Source organism: Aptenodytes patagonicus, chromosome 2 (assembly GCF_965638725.1).
Source record: "Aptenodytes patagonicus chromosome 2, bAptPat1.pri.cur, whole genome shotgun sequence".
Classification (NCBI taxonomy): domain Eukaryota; kingdom Metazoa; phylum Chordata; class Aves; order Sphenisciformes; family Spheniscidae; genus Aptenodytes; species Aptenodytes patagonicus.
Window position 1 is genome coordinate 39,102,511 of NC_134950.1, and position 22,064 is coordinate 39,124,574.

A 22,064-nucleotide genomic window follows, 5' to 3' on the forward strand; every position below is an offset into this window, starting at 1 on the left:
GTAGCCGCTCGGGGAGCGAAACCCGAGCCGAGGCTGTACCGAGCTCCAGAAAGCCCGGGGAGTTCGAAGAGCAGGCACGGCGCTGCCGCCGCCGCCGCCAGCCCCGCGCGGGCCGGGCCTGGCTACCGTGACTCGCGCGGGCGGGCGTCCGGGGCCAGAGCCCGCCTGCCCACGTCTGCAGGGGGCTGCCGCCTGGGAGGACGCGCTGCTTCCCGTGCCCTTTGAAAACCTCCATGCCCGGGAAGAGGTTCAAGAGCCTCCTGAACCCCTCGGGGCTCATCCTCAGGCACTCACCCGCACCCCCCTCCCCCCCGCCCCGGGCAGCAGCGGTGAGGTGCAGGCCGGGGCCCGGCCGCCGTGCCCCTTTCTGTCAGCCCCTTGTCGGAGCTCGGCCAGGCAGCGCTGTGAGGAGACGGGGGCCAAAGCCGGGGGACGACGAGGCCCGGCGGCGGCGCCCAGCCCCTCGGCTTCAGGCAGCGTGAGCAGCCTCCTTCCCAGAGGGACCGGTGACACGCGAGGGAGCCTTGCGCCAGTGTTCGTCTGGGGGGGGGGGGGACGGGGGACGGGGGACAGAAGAGGAATATATATGTGGGGGTGTCACCTTAAACACAGCACCCTGCCCTTCCCCCACACCCTACAACAGGAAGCGCAACAAGCGCTTGCAAAGCGCCCGAAGTGTGTCCCTCTCGGCTCCCCTCCGCCGCGGCCCACCCGGCAGAAGACTACGCTTCCCAGAAACGCCGCGGGGCGGGGCGGCCGTCCCGGCTCGCCCCGCCCCCGCCCTCCCTCTGCCGCCTGGCATCACGGTCCCCGTAGTCTTCGTGCCCTCCCCGCTCCCTTCCCCACGCCGGGCCTTCGCGGCGAAGAAGACTACCGTTCCCGAGTGCCCCTGCGGCGCTGCGCCTGCGCCGTTAGCGTGGAAGTGCGAGAGGCCGTTGCGTTGCGGGCAACGGCTGAGGCAGCGAAGAGGCAGTAAGCGGCGGCGCCGGCGGCTTCCGTGTTTGCCGGGGGGGGCAGGCGGGGGTGGGGGCGAGGAGCGGCGGCGGCGGCGGCAGCGGGAGGCCGCTCGGTGGATGGGCGGTTGGCGGACGGCAGCGGCGGCGGCATCTGTCAGGCGTCGGACGTTAGCCGGGGCGCAGGGGATGAGCCTGTGAGGGCGGAGAAGCGCGGGTGGGGGTGAAGCCCGGCCAGAGCAGAGCGATGTCTCAGCCTCAGCAGCAGCAACAGCCGCCGCCGCCGCCGCCGCCGCCGTCTCCTCAGCAGCAGCCGCAGCCGCCGCCTCCGGCCGCCTCCAAAAAGCGGGACCGGCGCATCTTCTCGGGCACCTGCCCCGACCCTAAATGCCAGGCGCGGCTCTTCTTCCCGGCCCACGGGCCGCAGAGCAGCGGCAGCATCGAGTGCACGGACTGCGGGCAGCGCCACGAGCAGCGGCAGCTGCTGGCCGTGGAGGAGGTGACGGATCCCGACCTGGTACTGCACAACCTGCTGCGAAACGCGCTGCTGGGCGTCAGCGGCGCCGGCCCGCCCCGCAGGAACACTGAGCTCGTCAAAGTCATGGGCCTCTCCAACTACCACTGCAAGCTCCTGGCCCCCATCCTGGCCCGCTACGGTATGGATAAGCAAACTGGCAAAGCTAAGCTCCTCACAGAAATGAACCAGGGAGACATCTTTGACTGCTCCCTCTTGGGTGACCGCGCCTTCCTCATTGAGCCGGAGCACGTTGAAACCATCGGTTACGGAAAGGACCGCTCTGGCAGCCTCATCTACCTGCACGACACCCTGGAAGACATCAAGAAGGCCAACAACAGTCAGGAGTGCCTCATTCCTGTCCACGTGGATGGAGATGGCCACTGCCTTGTCCACGCAGTCTCGCGAGCGCTTGTTGGCAGGGAACTGTTCTGGCATGCTCTGCGAGAGAATCTGAAGAAGCATTTTGAGGAGAATCTGAGTCACTACAAGGCGCTTTTCCATGACTTTATTGATGCAGCTGAGTGGGAGGATATTATCAACGAATGTGATCCTTTGTTTGTTCCTCCAGAAGGTGTGCCAATGGGCCTTAGGAATATTCACATCTTTGGTCTCGCCAACGTGCTTCACCGGCCTATCATCCTGTTAGACTCCTTGAGTGGAATGCGAAGCTCCGGAGATTATTCAGCGACATTCCTCCCTGGTCTGGTACCTCTAGAAAAATGCATGGGAAAAGATGGCATGTTGAACAAGCCGATCTGCATTGCATGGAGTAGCTCAGGACGTAACCATTATATTCCTCTAGTTGGAATAAAAGGTGCTGCTTTACCTAAACTGCCTAGGAAGCTACTTCCTAAAGCCTGGGGAGTTCCTCAAGACCTCATCAAAAAGTACATCAAGTTAGAGGAGGACGGTGGTTGTGTTATTGGAGGAGACAGAAGTTTGCAAGATAAGTACTTGATGAGGCTTGTTGCTGCAATGGAGGAGGTTTTCATGAGTAAACACGGTATCCATCCCAGTCTTGTAGCTGATGTACATCAGTATTTCTACAGAAGGACTGGTGTAATAGGAGTGCAGCCTGAAGAAGTCACTGCAGCTGCCAAAAAAGCAGTGATGGACAACCGCCTTCACAGGTGCCTCATCTGCGGGGCCCTTTCAGAGCATCATGTTCCTCCTGAGTGGCTGGCTCCTGGGGGGAAACTCTATAACCTGGCAAAAAGTACCCACGGCCAACTAAGGCCTGACAAAAATTACAGTTTTCCCCTGAACAGTTTGGTGTGTTCTTACAACCCCGCAAAGGATGTGCTGGTACCAGACTATAGCCTGAGTAGTTTGACCGCTTGTAACTGGTGTCATGGTAACTTGGTGCGTCGTGTCAGAGAAGATGGATCTGTTTCATATTTGGATGGAGACAGAACTAATACTAGGTCTACAGGTGGCAAATGTGGCTGTGGATTCAAGCACTACTGGGAAGGTAAAGAATACGATAATCTCCCTGAAGCTTTTCCTATTACTCTAGAGTGGGGTGGAAGAGTGGTGAGAGAGACAGTCTACTGGTTCCAGTATGAAAGTGACACATCTCTGAACAGCAATGTGTATGATGTCGCCATGAAACTTGTTACCAAGCACTTCCCTGGTGAATTTGGTAGTGAGATTCTTGTTCAGAAAGTTGTCAACACAATATTGCATCAAACTGCCAAAAAGAACCCTGATGATTATACCCCTGTAAATATCGATGGTGCTCACGCCCAAAGAGCTGATGATGTACAGCAAGGACAAGAGTTAGAGTCGCAACTTCCAACCAAAATTATTTTGACTGGACAGAAGACAAAAACTTTGCACAAGGAAGAGTTGAATATGAGCAAAGCTGAAAGAACTATTCAGCAGAACATTGCAGACCAGGCTTCCGTAATGCAAAAACGGAAAAGTGAAAAACTGAAACAAGAGCATAAAGGGCAACCTAGGACTGCTTCTCCTGGGGCCGTTCGTGAGGGGCCATCATCTGCACCTGCTACACCAACAAAAACCCCGTATTCTCCAACATCTACAAAAGAAAAGAAAATTCGAATAACCACAAATGATGGGAGGCAGTCAATGCTTACCCTAAAGTGCACTACTACCTTCTTGGAACTACAGGAAAGCATAGCGAGAGAATTTAATATTCCTCCGTATTTGCAATGCATTCGCTATGGCTTCCCTCCTAAAGAGCTTCTGCCTCCCAAAGAAGGCATGGAAAATGAGCCCGTTCCTTTGCAGCATGGTGACAGGATTGCGATAGAAATCCTGAAAGGTAAGGAAGAAGGCAGGCAGTCTGCTTCAGCACACTCGGCCCATGCCGTGAAGCATGATGATGTTGCTGTGACTAGTAAAATCTCATCGAAGGAACTGCAAGAGCAAGTCGATAAGGAGATGTATTCTCTCTGTCTTCTAGCAACACTAATGGGTAAGGCTGACTTCAAGTTATACTTTAAAATTGTATTTTTAAGTAGAAGATAACATTTTACAAACTGTAGTTACATACGTATCTTTTTTTCTTTCTTTTCTGTAACCACGGAGAAGGTTAGTTCCTTTATTCCTCTTTTAGAAGAACATTTAACATGCTGTTAGTGACTTGTTGAGTGTCGTGACTTTTAAAATGTGTATATGAGATACTTGTTCTTTCTTTGCTATAAAGTCCTCTTTTAAAAATTGCTGTTTAGAAGTTGTTGCATTTCATCTTCTGTCTGTCTGTCTATTTGTTTTTCCTGTCTCTCATTAGGCATGCATCTGATGTGTATGTGTGTGAGCTACATGCTCTCTTTTTTCCTACATCTCCCTCAGATTTCAGGAAATAAATTCAGAGCAGGGGTGAGAAGGGGACGCTGAATGTCTGCTCATTGGAAGTTTGAGGACCAAATTGTCACCTTTGTAGTAGGATAAAGTCCTGGCATTTCTCCCCACAGGGAATTGTGTTGGTTTAAGCAAATCAACACAACATTGTATCCTTAGCTAATCTACTAACTTTAAGTAAAGATCTGGTATTTTTAAAGAGCTGTGAAAAGTATTATTTCAGAATGTAAGCAGAGGAGAAACTGAAAGAAGCTAAACATAGATTTGAATCCCAAAGGTGGACATAAGGTTGCCAAGCTATGCTTATAAATCATCAGTCTTGTAAATCTGACTAACTGTTAATAATTCAAGATGAAAGGACTTTTCTCAGGTGCCTGTCATTTTTATTTTCATATTTGGACTCAGGAGACTTGGGCCTTCATTTGTGTACTTTCTTCATCAGGTTTCACAGTTGTTGCTGCTTACTGGCAGGAAGTAGAACAGTAATTATCATACATTTAGCTCTATGAACCAGTTGAATAGTAATGTTTACATGTGTTTTTGTGGGAGCCTTCTCTTTTGCTGGAGGGATTTGGTGTGGCTAAAGCATGTGATGTTTTAGAAACAAAACAATTACATAATCACAGAGTGGTATGTCAGAAGTTCATCATGCAGAACTTTGATTCTTTTCCAAGCCTGATTGTTTACTCCTGTGTCTTGCAAGATAGCATGCTGAATCACTAGCCACCTTGTCACACTGACATTTACACCGGAGTTCCAAAGTGCAGGAAAAGGTTAGCTTTAAAAGCTGTCTTAATATTGAAATGAAGCTTGAAAGAGTGCTTTCCTGTTTTCAGGAAATACTCCTGAAAATGTAATTATTGGCTTACAAAAAACCTCTCGGGTGCTTTAAAAGTATCTCAGTGACTTCAGCATTAAGGGGTCTCATTTTTTTTTTTACAAGTATTTATCTATAAACTGTGAGCTGATCTTGTATTCAAGAATCAAATTTTGTCTTTGACTCTCATTGCTGTTAGACTCTGCTTTCGAAGCACAGGTTAGAATAGAATTTACCTCAGCCTTCTCTGGCTGCATCCATTTTGCATTACTAATAGTAGTAAAAGTGTCAGCAAATGATAAACCAACCAGTTATAACAACTTATGCAGCTACTGAATAAGATGCTATTTTTACACAATCGCTTTTCTCATCAGGGTTTCATTTTCCTTCAGAGATACTTTTGGAAAAAATTCTAGACAGTTAACTACTTACTATTGTGCCTTTTCAATGGGGAAACAAACTCGAAGAAACTTCTTAAGTCCTTGCACTTTCCTAAGAGTGTTGGGGTGGCAGTTCCTCAAGGTGGTATATTCAGCCTTTCTGGGACAAGAAGCCTCAGTGTTTCTCAATTACGTTTCTGTACTGCTAAAAACCAATGCTGCAAGGTTCTGAGAGTCAGCTTATCCTGCATGCTCTTGCTGTAACTTTGTTCTGCTAAAAGCATTCATCTAATACAGTCAGATTAGAATGTGTAGAGCAGAGATGGTATTGAAATAGCTCTCTGGGCCAGACATGCTTTGCTTTTTTTTTTTTCCCCAATGCCCACAGTGAAAGTGTGTCTTCAAACATCTATAACTATTCATTCCGGATGCTTAAAAGCTTTTCTTTAATGCAGGGTCTCCTGTAGGCTGACTTGATGCTTCTCTCGTATTTCAGTGACTAGAATTTGTCTTTTCTGGTCTCAGCTAGTTAAATTATTAAAATTTTAGACCATGTTCTTTAATTTTTATGTATATAACTTAAAAATAAGCCTTGGGAAATTAGATACTGTAATTTGTGGACTGCTTAGCCTTACAAAAAATCATGCATAATATGTTTTCTCCCCTACTTTTGTTTAGCTCAAAATACAGAATTCTATAAGGAAATGACTAAAGGAATTTTAATTTTACATTAACATAGTTAAAACGTTATATTTTTAAACTGATTTTATATACACCCATGCAGAAGCACTCTGGATACATGCAAGCCCAGTATGAATCTGTTTTGTTCGGTTTGCATTGATGAATTTGTTGGTGCACAAGAAATCAAAATAGCCAGGTTTAAATTAAATGCATTCATTGATACCAGGATTTGCTTGGATTTAAACAGCTTGTTTTTAAGCCAACTGTAGTACCCTGTAACCTGTGTTTATCAACTGAGCTTTCTATTTGTTTTGCACTTCTCTGTGTCCTCTCTGCTGTACGAAGTGACAGTCTTGGGCTTCCACTGGCGTAGGTTAGTCTGCACCTGCTCTTTTTCTGCAGTGTATGTATGAGGCATGCTTGTGGGTAGGATAGTCTTCATTTGTTGCCATACCTTAATGTTGTAGGGCTGAGGTCTGGTCTGAGGGAGTGTGTACTGGAGTGGGAATAGTGTGGAGAACATCACCTCTTTGATAAATGTAGTGTCTTGAGGGAGTTTTTAATCTAACTAAATGATCACCCAAATTAACTTGTGACCTCGAAACATCTTACTCCCATGGTAAACAAAACCAAATCAAACAGTAAAACCCAACTAGCAACAAAAATGTGCAAACCTCAAACATAGTTTAGTTGAATCACACACGCTAGTTGCTCTGATCTGGGAAAGTCCAGTTGTAATTGTGGGGTTTTTTGGTGTTCCAATCTGAGATCTCTTTATCAAAACATCATAGTTAGTTTGTATTTCTTGCAGTGGCTGATGCTTTTATTTTGTGAGCCCTGCTCTCTATACTTTTCTGCATGTAGTCCTTGCTAGTGTTGCATAAAAGGCTATCTAAACAACAAAGCTTCTCTGGTGCAAGGCTTGAAAAATCATGCCCGGAGTGAATAGGGAATCTTTCCTTGGAGAATGCCACTAATGTGTAAAAACTGGGCTTCTTCTAAAAGCCTGGTGGTTGTCTTGTGGAAGGGAAGGGAATCCTTCACATAAGAATGGATTGCTAGATGCAGCAGTACTGGAGTCCTTAATATGGAGTCAGCCGCTGTGTGGCTGCTGGCTGTGGCCTCCCCAAGCTTCAGCAGACTGATGACTGTATTCTGTTACTTATCAGTGTAGTGGTTATTTTGATTCCTGTGGGCAGTATTTAAACCATCAGGAAGACTTCAGCTTGCTGCTGCTTGGAGGAAAATGAAGAGCCACAGCAGTGATGCTCTGGAGCCATTGTGTATAGGGATGTGTATTTCAAAACGTAAATGCGAATAGGGATGCAGGGTAGCAGTGAACACCTGAAATAGCAAAAACCTGAGAGAGAGTGTTATCAGCAGTAATTGTCCTCCCTCCATGCAGCTGTTTGAAGAAGAGGGAAAGCAGTGGCAGTAGTGAGGAGGAAAGGAGAATGCTCCTTTTAAAATAAAATAAAAAAAATATTTTTTTAGTGGGTCATTGAGAGCTGGAGAGGAGCTTCAAATTTATTAGCAAGTCAGTAGAGAGGAGTTACCGGGATAAAGTCAAAAGACAAGACCTCCTTCTTCAGTAGACCATGGAAAATAAGAAAGACAGGTAGTTAGTTTTACTTGGGTGTTCTTGCTAGGAAGTGAAGGCCAAATCTGTGAGCTTGATGTGCAAATGAATCCAATAAACCAGAGCATATATGGTTCAAGTGAATGCATTTAAAATGAATCAGATTATATAGGTCTCCTGTCTTTAAAATGACTAAGGACAAAACACGATGAAGGTGTGCTGTACCTTTTTATAGAGAATGAGGACTTGAATAACACCTGAAGTGGAGAGGTGAGCGACAGACTCCTTCTGGGGGATTCTGGGGGGGACAGACGAGCAGGGGAGTGTACAGAGTCCCGTGCCTGTTGGGGAAGGGAAACAGAAAAGTCAGAGAGTGGCTTGAAAAGTTTCAAAGTGTAATGTAGCACATAATGCCACTGTCACCAGGGTGAAACATTTTCTCACCTGAGGTGGGTGGGATAGGAGAGTAGCCACAGTTACCTTGTGGGATATGCAGTAGAGAAATGCAAGGAAGGATTTAGATGTGCCCTATATTCATATATGTGTATGTGGAAGCTATTAAAAATAACTTTTTACTTTTATTTAGCTCTTAACAGCAAGCAAAGAAATATTGGTGGGTAATATTTTACAACCTCACGCATTCCAACTATCTCTATTCCAAGTAGTTAAGTGCATCCAGTTAACTTTAGTTGATGATTTACATTCTCCAATTTTAATAGGAAATGGAGAGACGTGGTTATTGAGATTTTGATGCCTAGAGAAGGGTGCAATTTCTATTTAAAGTATCTCAGTATGTTCCCTGAATGTTTGATATAAAGTGGGAAAAGCAATTTTTTTCTGAAAATGTATATACGCAGTAGTTGTTTCTGCATCAGGAGAATGGAATTTATCAGTACTTTTTGTTTGCACTACTTTGACAGCTACGTCACGTGTCACTTCTCTGAAGCAGGTAAGTGGTTAGCAAAATGAGGAAAAGGGTATAGGTAAAAATGCGGATCTGAACTGATTTAGCAGGTGCAGTTAGGTCACTGATACTCTGTCATTGTAATCCAATTTTTCTGTTCTTTGTATTCCTTTCCTTACATAGTCTAGGTTTGGGGTTTTTTTTTCCTCTCAGCAGCATTTAAAGTTGTCACATTTCAATGCCTTTTTTGGCATCTTTGAAAAATGCCAGTTACACAGGACTGCTGGGGCCTCACAGTTGGTATTTTGTTTCTAACTCTCAAGAAAAGCAAGGTACAGACACAGCTTCTACGTAGCTGCCTGTGTGGACGTTTGTATCTCAGCTACAGTATAAAGTGTGCTGTATGGTGGCTGTGAAATTGAGATCTGATCTTTGAGAAGGTGTAGGAATATAGAATTGAGGTTTTAGTGTGCAAGGGTAGTGTGCTTGAATTTTGGAAGTGTGTTAGTCATTTCCTAGTTTTATGTTGAAAGCATGGGTAGGAGGGGAATGGAGACTCGTGTGTAGGGCCTGGCAAAGAACCAGGAGCTGCAGCTTGGATCAAATCAAATTTGGGAACCTTTGTACTAGAACATGTAGGATATTTGACTGCAGACAGTGGTATGTTTTCCTGAAAGTTTCTCAATGTCCTGGGCTCCTGTAAATTTGCAATAAAAATTCAAATTCTTAATTGCATAGAAGAGAGCGAGGATTCAGCTTTTAATTCAAGGAGTTATGTTTTCAGCCATTGTCTATAATGTTAAAATAAGACTCTAATTCTAACGATTGTGTTTGATTTTTACAGGAGAAGATGTTTGGTCTTACGCAAAGGGGCTTCCTCAGTTGTTTCAGCAGGGTGGAGTATTCTACAGCATAATGAAGAAAACCACAGGTATTTTTTGTTGTTGTTTTTATCCCTTCCTTCCTCTGTTTTCAAGTCTTTAAAATTGTAAATTGGTATTGAGTCACTTGTAAGCTTAAGTATATTTTTATTTTATTACCATGGCACATTTTCATTTTCATAATATTGTAGAACTCCTATGCTCCCTCAGAGAGCTCAAGACTAGGGAATCTGACTAACACTAGTTCATCCAACTTAAATCTCTTCTTTTCTGACATCTTCTCTACAACCATACATCTCCATTTAAACTTCCTGAATTGTACAAACAACTTCAGTAAGTCAGCTGATTTTTTTTTTCTCCCCCCCGTTGTCCGTCCGTCCCCCTGGCTCCCCCCCCCCCCCCCCGCAAGATCAAACAAAGAGAAGATCATGGGACCTATTCCTGTTATACTTTAAAACACTTACTGGATAAGCAGTACATCTTTCTAGTGTGCTTCTTAGTAGATATTTTATACAGGAGTACTGCGTGTTTTAAATTTAAATGGTTGGTTAAATTTGTCTTTCATATTCCTAAGATTATTGTTCAAAAGCAAAGCTATCCACCCCCTTCTTGCATTGATAAATGTCACATCTTGGACTATGTGCAGAATAACCAAGCAAGTAGTTAAGAGTATATTTGATTTTTAGACGGCTTTACAAATACTATCTACAAAGAATAACATCTGTTTCTTTAGAGAAGAAAGTACTATTCAGTTATTTTCTCTCATTTAAAGTTTATTTTCTTACTGAAGTCTTTGCATTCATGGTTTAGCTCTTGTGGTTTCATCTGTAATAATGATTCCTTTGCTGCTTTCTCACTGTTTGATTTCTTCTTAGGCAGTTTTATCAACCTTAACTTAATCTTGATTATTTCTGGAAACAGGTATTTTACCACGTAATTTCTGTTCTGTTTGCAGTAATTAAAATGCGTGGTATACTCAATGCCCGCTACCTCTCACTGAATTATTAGCCTGGGTAATAGAATTAGCATGCAACTGTCTTATAGCAGATCTGTTTCCTTTTAGTTTTCTTTCTTTTACTATGCTTGTACAGTAAAGACTGGAGTATTGTTTGTGGCAAGTGAATTAACTTAAACAGTGCCTGAAGGAAAGGACATTTTGGACCGATTAATGACTAGCCGGAGTTAGGAACCTGATATGAATTCAAAGGATTTTAACCCAGCTGGTCATTAACTCACAGAAAATGCCTGACTTAAGTCATTTTTGCCAACTGACAACGTAAGAACTGAGCCTGTGGGAGATGATATTCTGTATTCGAACATTATTGCATTTTTTTCTGTGCAGGTATTTACACTGCCTTGGTAGGTAGAATTACTATTTCAGCATTAACATACTTGTATGATTTTAACATTTTATGAACTACTAAATTTCCATGTTAAACAATTATGGTGTGGAACAATCTAACTATTTTTTTCACTTAAAGAAGCTCCTTACCTATTTGTAATATTTTAGTTAATGTAATAATGCAACTATTATACCAGACATTTGGAACAAAGCGTTCTATCAAGTGTAGGTACTGTTAATCAATTGAAATTTGATTTAGTAGATCTTGTTTAAGGCCTTATTTTGAGATGTCAGGATTGTAGTTTCTGAGGCAGTTTTGGTCTATCATAGAAGCTGTTACAGCTCTCTCTTTTGCAAATGAAGGTTGAACTGGTAAATGATGTGGTTAAAATATGTTCTTCAGACTAAGTTAGATGGATAGGTATTTGGGGTTAAATTTTGTTCTGTGTGTGTTTTAGCTGTTTGGTTATTGGTTCCCATGGATATGTAAAGAAAGGAGCTACGTGTCTGAAGTTCTCGAAATAAAATCTCATCTGTAGATTTTCTGCAACTGTAAAAGTGTGTGAGTCAGAAGCTGTGGAGGATGAGTGAGATTGGTCAGTTGGTTCATCAGTTTAAACACAGTTTAATAATGTTTCAAATTATTTGAGTGACCTTTTTCATTGAGAATGCTTGTTTTGACTGCATTGTATTTGATAACACAGAAATAGGATTTGTTTGTTGTGTTTCTTCCCTTCTGCATAATTTCTGGTGTTTTTCTTCAAGGATTGTAAGAGAACATGAGGAAAAATCCCATTAATTTACCTATTCCTGGCACTTTTAAAAAGTGTTTTTCTATTGTAGCTCTCCTTGCATAGCTGATAGAACTGAAGCGAAGAGAGTTGTTGCAGCCAAGTTTTTATCTGCAGATAGCTTTTAACTCGCAGAAAGCCATCGTCACTGAAGTAATACCTTACTGCTTTTACCACAACCTGTACGGGACAGAGTTGAAAGAGTTATTTTGTATTTTATGATGATAAACTGGAAAACCCAATGTTGCCCATTTTTGACACAGAGGAGCTTCAGAACTTAAATTCGTCTAGTGAACTCTCAATTTTAGCAGATCGGTCAAATTTTAAGTGGGACAATGAAACAACAGCAGATCAAAAATATTACGCCTCATGTTTGTTTTGTAAAGGCTAATAGTTATAATCTCCAGGACTACTAAACATAGTAAGCTTGAAACACTTTTGTTTACCTAGCAACACTTCCTCTCTGAGAAAACGACAAATAGCAAATTTGAAATTCCTCAGGCTTAGCAGCAGTTGTACACCCTGAAATCCTACTACAATTCTAACTAATATGGAAGTGGTCTTAAATAGTACTTCTCCAGATAGACAGTGATTTGAAATGTGCTCTTTGGCAGTTTTTTGGGTTCTTTTTTGTTTGTTTGTTTTTGTGTGGTTTTGGGGCAGGGGGTGGTGGTGGTAATGATGGGGTTTGGCTGGCTTTGTGTTACTGCAAGCATATGCTATTTCTTTAACTTCTGTTGTATTAGAACTGCAAGTCCCAGCAAGGTGGTTATTTTATCTAGTAATACTACAGTCCTGTCTCTTCATTAGAATCACCATAGAAGGCAGCAGCATCTCAGAGGTACACTGTGATTGGTATCATATGGCATACAAGCCTAAATTGTTTTTCTCCCACAGTAGTAAGTTTCAGTGTGTTTGTTTTTACATACTTGATGCTGTAAGTTTAAATGCAATAATTACTGTGTATTCAGAGCATGCCTTAAAATACGTTAGCACCTTGAATAACACTTTCTATCTTTATAGGTTTGGCTGATGGCAAGCACTGTACTTTTCCACATCTGCCTGGTAAAAACTTTGTGTACAATGCAGCAGAAGACAGATTAGAGCTGTGTGTGGATGCTGCTGGACACTTTCCTATTGGTCCTGACGTTGAAGAGTTGGTCAAAGAGGCCTTAAGTCAAGTGCGAGCAGAAGCTGCTTCAAGAAGCAGGGAAGCAAGTCCTTCACACGGAATGCTGAAGCTGGGTAGTGGTGGAGTAGTGAAAAAGAAATCTGAACAACTACATAACATAACTGCATTTCAAGGAAAGGGCCATTCCCTAGGAACTGCATCTAGTAGTCAACAACATGATCAAAGAGCCAGGGAAACACCACTTTTAAGAAAGCATAGCACAGAAACGGACTTCAGTCCTTCTGCTAAAATTGAGCCTTCTGTATTCACAGCTGCTTCTGGTAACAGTGAGCTTATCCGAATTGCTCCGGGAGTTGTGACAATGAGAGACAGCAGGCAGCTTGACCCCACTTTGATTGAGGCACAGAGAAAAAAGTTGCAGGAAATGGTCTCTTCTATTCAGGCTTCAATGGATAGACATTTGCGGGATCAGAATACAGAGCAGTCAGCATCAGTTGATCTATCTCAAAGAAAAGTAGAGGCAGTGAGTTCAACTGCTAAAACTGGGAGCTTTCAGGCTGGCTTACCCGAATTGTTTCCTGCACCAGGTGGTACTGAACACTTGAATACCGAATCAACTGATGGTAACATGGTGAATTCTGTGGGAACAACATTCCCTGCAAGGTCTAAAGCACAAAAGGGAAATTCTGTTGAGGAGCTTGAGGAGATGGATAGTCAAGATGCAGGAATCACTAATGCAACTGAGCCAATGGATCACTCTTGATAGGTTAAAATCTAATAAGGGTAGAAAAAATTACTGTTCAAATGTAATGTTTATTGGCTGGGCCACACAAAGTGATTAGTTATTAAATCTTGTATGTATGTCAAAGATTATATCATCTTATTCAGTGCATGATAAGCAAGTGTGTGATTGGCAATAGCTTTCAATATTACCATACTGCTGCCCAGGCTGGCTCTGTTACCTGTAAATTAGTTATTAGGAAATGCACTGAGATGAATATCTGCTGTAAATGTGGGTTCTTGAAAATTCCTTGTCATTTTTAATTCCTTAAAAGTCTTAAAATTTAAGCCCATGCAAGGTTCTTACCATGCTAGTTTAAAGCTACTGGAAAGGCTAGAAGAGGCAAAACTAGAAACATGACAAAGTTAATCCTGTCCCAGGTACTTAATTCCACTTAACAATACACTATAAACATTGAATTGTACATACATTTCAAAAAGCAACTGAAACTAAACTTCTGCTAAATTTGATAATGCAGCATATACAGTACTTTAATTACATTGTGCTGGCACTTCCTCCGATTTAAAAACTTTTTCATTCATACAGCTGTATACACTTGTCAGAAATCTTGGAATAATTGTAACTTTAGTAAACTCTCTAATTTCTGCATATTGTCGGTTTAAGCAAGTTAGAAAAAAGGCTACTTAGTGTATGAAGAAGATAAAGTGAATGTGGTGTGGTTATGCATGGCTGTCTGAGCCAACACAACCATTTTGGTGCTCTGTTAGTAAGTGTACCCAAATACCGAGCTGGTCAGATGTTGTGCAACTTTTAATACAACTACAGGAGAGAAGAAGTTGGCAATTGCAAGAAGCAACACATGTTCAATGGCAAAATCCATTTCTTTTAAAAGACTTTGATTACTAGCATTGGTTAGTAATGGCAAAAGTTAAATAACAACTGTCCTCTTCAGAGCAGATTAACAATTTATTGGAAGGAAATGACTCTCTAACACACATTATCCTAAAATGTTCAGTGATAATTGAGCTTTTGGAAGCTCACTGTTTACTCCATGGAAACAAGGAATACATGCTGTTTTGGTGTCTATAAAGACTGCCCACCTCTATTAGCCTCACTTCAGTTTGTGATGCAGATTTCCCTGCATCAGTGATAATGTAGCTGGTATCCACTTAAGTAGTGTGTTCATCAGACCTGCAGTGCTAGTTCTTAAGGAGCAGCCATTGTGCTTGCTCCCTAAGGATGGAACGTGTATCTGATACTGCACTTTGCTTCCTATCTTCATAGTCATATTTAAGTGCACTATTGTTGCTTCCTTTAATGGTAAAATAACATTGAATGGATGAAAGATGTTAGTACAGCTTCAAAGGAATTAAGAGCATTTAAATATTGAAGTCTGTGTTTGTGCACATGTGGGTTTTTACCAGTTCACAAATGTTGTTTGTATTGTATATGTTTGTATTCAGAAAAGTCTCCTCAGTTTTTACATTTCTAATCACTTAAACAGTTCTAAGCATTAGTATGATAAAATGTCCCATGAGGGAGGATTTATTTTTGTATGTAAAATTAACTGAAGCAAGTCACTGAAAGGATAGCTCCCGTTTTGTCAAAGTAAATTAAAATGCCTCTGTTGGTTAACTTTTTATGTAGAGGGAATAAATATTTTATGATTTAGTACACTACTTATAGGTAAAAAGTAAGAATCACCTTTTCACAAATAAATGAAAATTTTTCAGATCTCAAATTGCTAACCTGTAAGTTAGCAATTTGGAAGCTTGGAATGTATGAAGTAATTTGGCTCACCAGAACTGACCTTGCTGATGCACTGATTAACTGGCAGGGCTTATTCAATGAGAAACAGGATGCACATGCAGCAGCTGGAAGCCTGCCATGACTTCTGAAAACATTTAGTCTCCCATGAATCGGTCTAGCTGTCTGAAGGCTATTTCAATATAGCAAATGTTGAGTAGAGGTTTGTGCTTTGTCACAGCGTGAGGTTTAGAAAAGTATAGCAGTGGCCTGTTCCTGGGAAGGAGTTTAAGTTGGGAGAGGCTGGGGGGGGGGGCATCACCTGGATCTCTTGCATTTTAGACAAGGTAACTATCACTTAGACATTTTTAACCTTTTCTTTAGAAAAAGAAGTCTTCCTCGGCTGAAGAAAATGAGAGTAGTGTATATGAGAGAATTTTAAGTTTGAAATAAATTGAAATATTTATTGCACATCATCCTTATGTCAAGGGAAGATGCTTACTGCTTTCATGCCTTTCCGGTAAGACTACAGAAGCTTGTGTGCCTTTTATTGTGTAAAGAGGAAGGCTTGGTTTAATTTTGACACACTTCCCATTTCAGCAGTAATTTGACATTTTTCTTCTTATCTAAATAGAAATAGACACAGATAATAGTTCTGTTTGACTCACCCTTAGTGTCACATCACCTTGGGTCCACTCAAGTCATGTAGATCAGAACTCTCCAGTTCATAAAACAAAATGGTTTCAAAAAGGAATGGTAAAATGGTGTCAAAAATCACAAGATCCGCTGATGTGAATTCCTCTGGTGTAAAGCAAGATTGTGCATATTTCTTTGCAGTGTTCTTATTTCACGTAGCTTTCTCATGCATTTAAATATCAGTGTTTTTGAGAAAGATGGCTTTTGATACTCTCAAGTGAAGCTAAACTTCATCTACATGCCGGTGAGATGTGTAACTGTACGGGAGAAGTGAAATAAAGAACACTGAAGTGTAAGTTTGAACAGATGTTTCATTTGATTGCTAGCAGTGGGTGCAAACGTAAGTTGAGGCAAATCTGTGTGCCTGTCTTAGGAGCACCCATGTGCTTGTTAGATTTCCCTGTTAGAGTCAGGAAAACGGTGGTGGGGTACAAGGGCAGGGAAGACGTTGACTCATTGTGGCTGTGAAGCCCTGTCAATAGGACTTCTCAAATGGTGTGAAGAGTGTCCCTTTCTCAACAAACCCTCAACTTCTCGCTACTGAATTGCCTCTGGACTTAGGCTGTGGTTCTAAATTCTTTTTGAGTACCTGCCTTGATTACTTTCTCGTCTAGGGGCCAACCACCTTCTACACAGGGTCTCATGGCAAAGAAGACTTAAATTATTTGAAAATCCTAAACTTTACTATGGCTTAGTATGTATAACCTAAATGAGAGATGATTACTGAAAATACAGGCCCAGTACAAAAAAAAAAAAAAAAAGGAGAATGAACTGGATTGCTGATGAGCACGTGGGAAACCTCAGGAGAACAGATCAGTTTTCCAGGCAAATGCAAGATTTTTACTACTTCAGATGGCTGGCTGCTTAGTAATACTGACTTTTTGATACTGCTGTTTCTCTGTGAATTGTTCGCATTTCAGTGAGGGGAAAATAAATAGCAGCTTTTCAAATGAAATCATATATTTGGGATGTCTTCACTGTTACAGTCACAAAACAGCAACGTATATCGTTGGTTTTGTGAATCCCGTGTAGTTTACTAGTCTTCTGATAGATACAGAGTGTGAGCTAGACGTTGCCCCTGACAGAATGCTCTAGCAGCATCACAGAGGCACAGTGCCACAAGGCTGGCTGCTAACAACCCTGTACAACAGGCATATGTTCAAGACCAAAATGCTTAATTTACAATCTTTCAAAAAGTAGAATCTATTGTCACTGTCACGAGGTTAGCAGAGTTGCTTGCTACTTTTTCAATGCACTGAAAATGCCAGGTAATAAAATTCATAGTATGCTTACAATTGGGAGAGCGATGCTCGATCTGAAATATATGAAAAATGAATGATTTAAGAAGATGCCGCTGTTATCCCTACATTTGTTTGGCTCCCATTTTCAAATAGCAGAATCTACATGCTTTTGTAAAAAAATAATAATATGAAATCGATCCTTCTGTTTAAAAAACCACATCAGTAAGTGGTTTCTTTGTTTTGCGTGTGGATATCAGTTTAGCTTCTTAAAATTGAAGAAGTTGCTTAAGATCTTTAGAATGCAGGATTCCCTCTGAGCCCTTATGCCTGCGGTTGAGCAATAAAAGGTTGAAACAAGAGTGGTATTTTCAGAATTATTTTACGTTTAATGAGGATTATTGCCAAGAAATGAAAGAGTGCACTTTTAGGAGGGAATGCTATTTAAAATGTATAAATAAGAATTAAAATAGTGTATATATTTAGAAAACAAATCTTTTTAAACAGTAAGTGCTTTACATGTTGAATTAAAAATAAATTAGCATAGAAACTGTACCATCTTCACAGTACTGGCTGTTACCCAGCACAGTTTGGTTTGGTTTATTTGTGATTGCTGTACTAATTATATTTGATTTTTTTATCTGTAATGTAACAATAGTGTATTATAACAGTATATAGTGTACTATACTACACTTCACTGTACAGTATTTGGAATTTTCTTTGATTGCTATATTAAAACTATAAGTTAAAACATCTGCTTTGGTTTTATAAGGTGCAACTTTTATCTAGCCTTTCACACATTAGCCTGTTTAATTAACACTGATTTGGCTACAAAATGAATGAGTTGTAATTATATTAACTTCTGCATTCTGCATTCATACATATAAATTGCATTATACTTGTATACATGACTACTAGTACAGAAGTTGAAAAACTGGTACAAATCTTAGAAAAGTAAACTCTGATGTCATCCATTTTGCTTTAGTTATGTTTCTGTTTAAAAGAAACTTTTTTGAAAGAAAAACTCTTTATGGAAAAGTTTTTTTGACCTCATACCTGTTCTGAATATTTCATTAAACACATAGGACCTTTGAATTTGAGAGATTTTTAAAACAGGTTTTTATATATTTGAGACCAAAACCTGAGATCTGAATCTTTTTTCAAAGTTGTCACCAAGAAGAGGGTGTAGAAAAACGCTGACCGAGTCATACATGACATTTAAGATATCTTGCAATCTGTGGTTTGAAACATTGGTCAAAATGTATTTCAAAGCAAAATTTTAATGCATGCAATATGCAAGTATGAATAGCGTAATTTGGAAGAACTAGGCTTTTGAAAATTTGGCAATGCTCAAAGACGAACATATTGACAACTACTTAAATTATCTCTGTGCTTTTTCCACCAGCTACATGTGGTATTTTGTTTCAAAAATTGGCTGTAATCATTACTTTTGAGCCTAAAAAGAAGTCATAAAACCCATCTGCAAAACTGTTACTTCTTCCTGTATTTATCGAAAGGCTTTAATTCAAAGTGTGCTAGCATTAAAGCATTCTTTAAAACGATGGGGGTAAATATACAGAGTTAACTTTGATTGCATGTCATATCATGAAGAATTGAAAATTACCCTTTGGAAGATTTGTATTTCAAAGGCTTAAATGCTTAATGCTAAGCTAGAAATTTACTCATCTTTATTAATGCAGTGTTTACAATCTGAGCCAAAACCAGTACTGAATGTAGGAAGCAACCAAGTTAAGAGTGCTTTCAAAGTGTTTTCATTTTTCTTCTGCTACTAATTGTACAGCCTTAATGTCTGCCTAAATTTTTCTATTTTAGATTGGAGTTGTTGGGTTTGTGGTTTTTTTTTTCCTTAGGTATGTCCATAGCAAATCTGTTCTAACATCCCTGCAAAATCCCAGCTTCCTGCCAGAACAAGACCCCTCACAACGTAATTTTCTCCTTAGGATCAGGGTGAGAGTGAACCTTGGATGTTCTTCAGCATGTGTAGTGAGTTGTGGAAGGTGCTTTTGGTATTACGAAGAGTCAATTCACACATATATTGATTGCAAAAGTTAATAGAAACTGTCGCTTTGTTTGGAGTTTATTTTATTGAGGCTTTGATATATGTTGGCTTCTACTGATCTGTGATGTTTTGGATATTTACTTCTTAATGATAGATAAAGAAAAGTAGTAGTGTTTGGATCCATAGTAGACTTGATGGCCAAGCTGACATTACAGAAACCTGGTTGCCACAACTGTTTTGAAATGGGTTATTCTGATTTGAATTACTTAAATTGATGTACGCTGAGTGATTCTGAACACTTATGAATACCGTCAAAGGCATTGGGCTTCAGTGTAAGCATGACCTCCGTTGCAGTAACTTGCAGACACTTTAAGAGGCTTCAGAAAAGACTGTTATACTCTGTTCTGTTAATGAAAGGCATTGATTTGATGATTAAGAGATGGCTGCACAGACTTGTGTTTGGACTTTATCCACCTCTGTTTTTTTAAACGACTACCTAATTTGGTTTTCTGCTGGAAATAATACTTCCAGTGGCTTGTCTTGCTGGTAGCAAATCTAATTTCATTTCTAAAGTGATCCCGTAGATCTGGACTGGGTCTGTGCTGTTTGGAAACTTGTATTCAATAAGTAAAAAATTAAAAGAAAGACGGCAGGTGGAAGGAAGTTACCAGAAATTAGAAGAAGGTTTAGAAGGTGCTATGGTTCTTATTAGCCAATAGTCTGTGGAACCTGGCTGCGTGAAATGCACAGTCATTTTTTAGAAAACTTTAAGGCATGGTTCAAGCAACTTTCAGAATAATAAAACTTGATTTTATAGGCTATTTTGTCAATTCAGTCTATAAGATTTTCTTTAAAATGAAGCTTCTTTCAGATTGTCACGCTGTTGTATAAATGTAGAGAGAGACTTGCCAGATGCCCTCCTAATCCTAACCTCTCCCTTCGTTCCTACATGTATTTGTGCAGACTCTGCAAATCCTAAAGAGGTCTCTTCTGATGTTGGGCTAGCTTTCCTGCTTGCTTTTCATCTGCCATTTGGACTTACATACTGAATCATTTTTACCACGGACGTTTTTGTAAGCTTATTGTCCTCTGTTTATACTGCTGCTCATGGAGACAGTAAGAGGCAATAGATAAATGATCCAATTTCACACAAATTAGACTGATAGAAATGAAAACCTTGTTTGATTTCCTCCGAGATCGGTATGTATGGGACAGAAAGGAATGAAGGGAGATTCCTAAGAGAGCAGAGGACTTGTGGGCATATTCAGGAGAAGGAAGAAGCTACATAAGGATTTATCAATGATTCTAAAAATCACCAGGTAGTTCTGTAGGGCAACCACGTTTCATGTTGTTCCACTTCCAGGGTGATGAGCTTTAGAAGCTGCAGTGGCTCAGTCTAAATCTGGGGATTTCCCCGAGATCCACCTTTCTTTTCTCCTAGGAGCAAAAGCTGCCAAATACATACTTTTCCACCCAGTGTGAGAGAAGGGGTGAGACTTCACCAGTTGCTGCCACATGATGATGTAGGGTTTGTGGCAGCAAGAAAAAAGCCAAAACACATGGAAAAGGCAAGGGCCTAACTTAAAATTGCGGGGAATGAAGTAACTCCTATTTCTACCTATTTGTATGTTCAAAACTACTCAAGTGTTGCTCAGTACATACCCAAGTCCTACATCTGAACATTGCACATACAAGAATACTACTTTTTCCCCCCACTATGTCTTTCTTAAAATAAGGTCCTTCTTGCCTTCTGAAGACATATGCTGGAAATAGCAATTATTTTTGCAGACAGCAGGAGGGATGCAGGAAATAAGGGTCAAGAGTCCCTGCTTCCTTTTGCTTTCAAAAGAAGAAAATTCAAGGCATGGTACAATGGAAGAAACTAAATACCAGTATTTATTTCTTTGCTCCCTCTGTTTCTCCTAACCTTAACTTCTTCTTTACCCTGCCATATTCACAAATGTATTTTTTTGTTTTCTTCCTTGTATTTGAAGTCAGCCGAGCTAGCCCGTTCCCTTCTTAGTTTGGAAACTTTGAACTATCTCAGGTCTCCAGTAAGCCATCAGCCCAAAAATCCCCAGTTATCTATTGTCTGCTCTGAAAGTTGTCTTTTTTTTTATTTAATGGTTTGGATCTTTCCAACCCTAACCTGAGGTTCTACATTTGAAACTCTCCTAAACTCGCATCCTTGCACAAACTCAGAAAATACATTTCCAATAACTAAGGACCTTTCATGGACGCTCATTGCTGACTGCAGAGGTGGAGCCAGGATGGAGGTGTGCAGTCTTCCGCATCTGTAAGCACTCTCCGCTCTCTCTCCTCTCCTCCTGCTGGAATTCTGCAGAGCATGGGGGCAACACTGCCTTGGAAAAAGAGGTAAACTGCAGTTGTGCAAGCAGCAGAGGCCAGCATCTCTGGGATTGCTGGTTGTGATACTGGAAGATTTGTCTCCGTGACTCCTGTTACTGCAATCAGTGTTAGGAGTGGGAAGGAGAGAGTCTTGTTGCTAGTTTGGAAAGTAGGGGATCAGAACACTATTCTTTTTACAATGTGTTTTTTTATTTGGGGGGTAGAAAGTCAAGCCAGTGCTTTCCATTTATCACCAGGGTACTATCGAACTCAAGCTGTTTGCTTGAATCTAGCTCAGGCTGCTGCTGGGACTCGGTTACTGCTGCCTGGCTACTGTTTACCCACCTGACCGTTTGGTTGGCTCAGTCTGGCTCCCACTGCTTTACAAAGCCCTTGCATTAGGACCAATTGTTTACTCCTGGGGTTGGCAAAATCTAAGGATTAAGTTGACTTCTCCTGCATTTGTAGTG

General features: G+C 41.1%; 1 protein-coding gene across 1 annotated transcript; it reads left to right on the plus strand.

The window, feature by feature from the left end:
* Positions 1 to 1,106: 1,106 nt before the first annotated feature.
* Positions 1,107 to 17,980, plus strand: VCPIP1 (valosin containing protein interacting protein 1). The gene is made up of 3 exons (XM_076329621.1): positions 1,107 to 3,910; positions 9,502 to 9,588; positions 12,695 to 17,980. Exons 1-3 carry the CDS (start codon positions 1,201 to 1,203, stop codon positions 13,564 to 13,566), a joined length of 3,669 nt encoding a protein of 1,222 aa, XP_076185736.1. The 5' UTR covers positions 1,107 to 1,200; the 3' UTR covers positions 13,567 to 17,980.
* Positions 17,981 to 22,064: the final 4,084 nt, after the last annotated feature.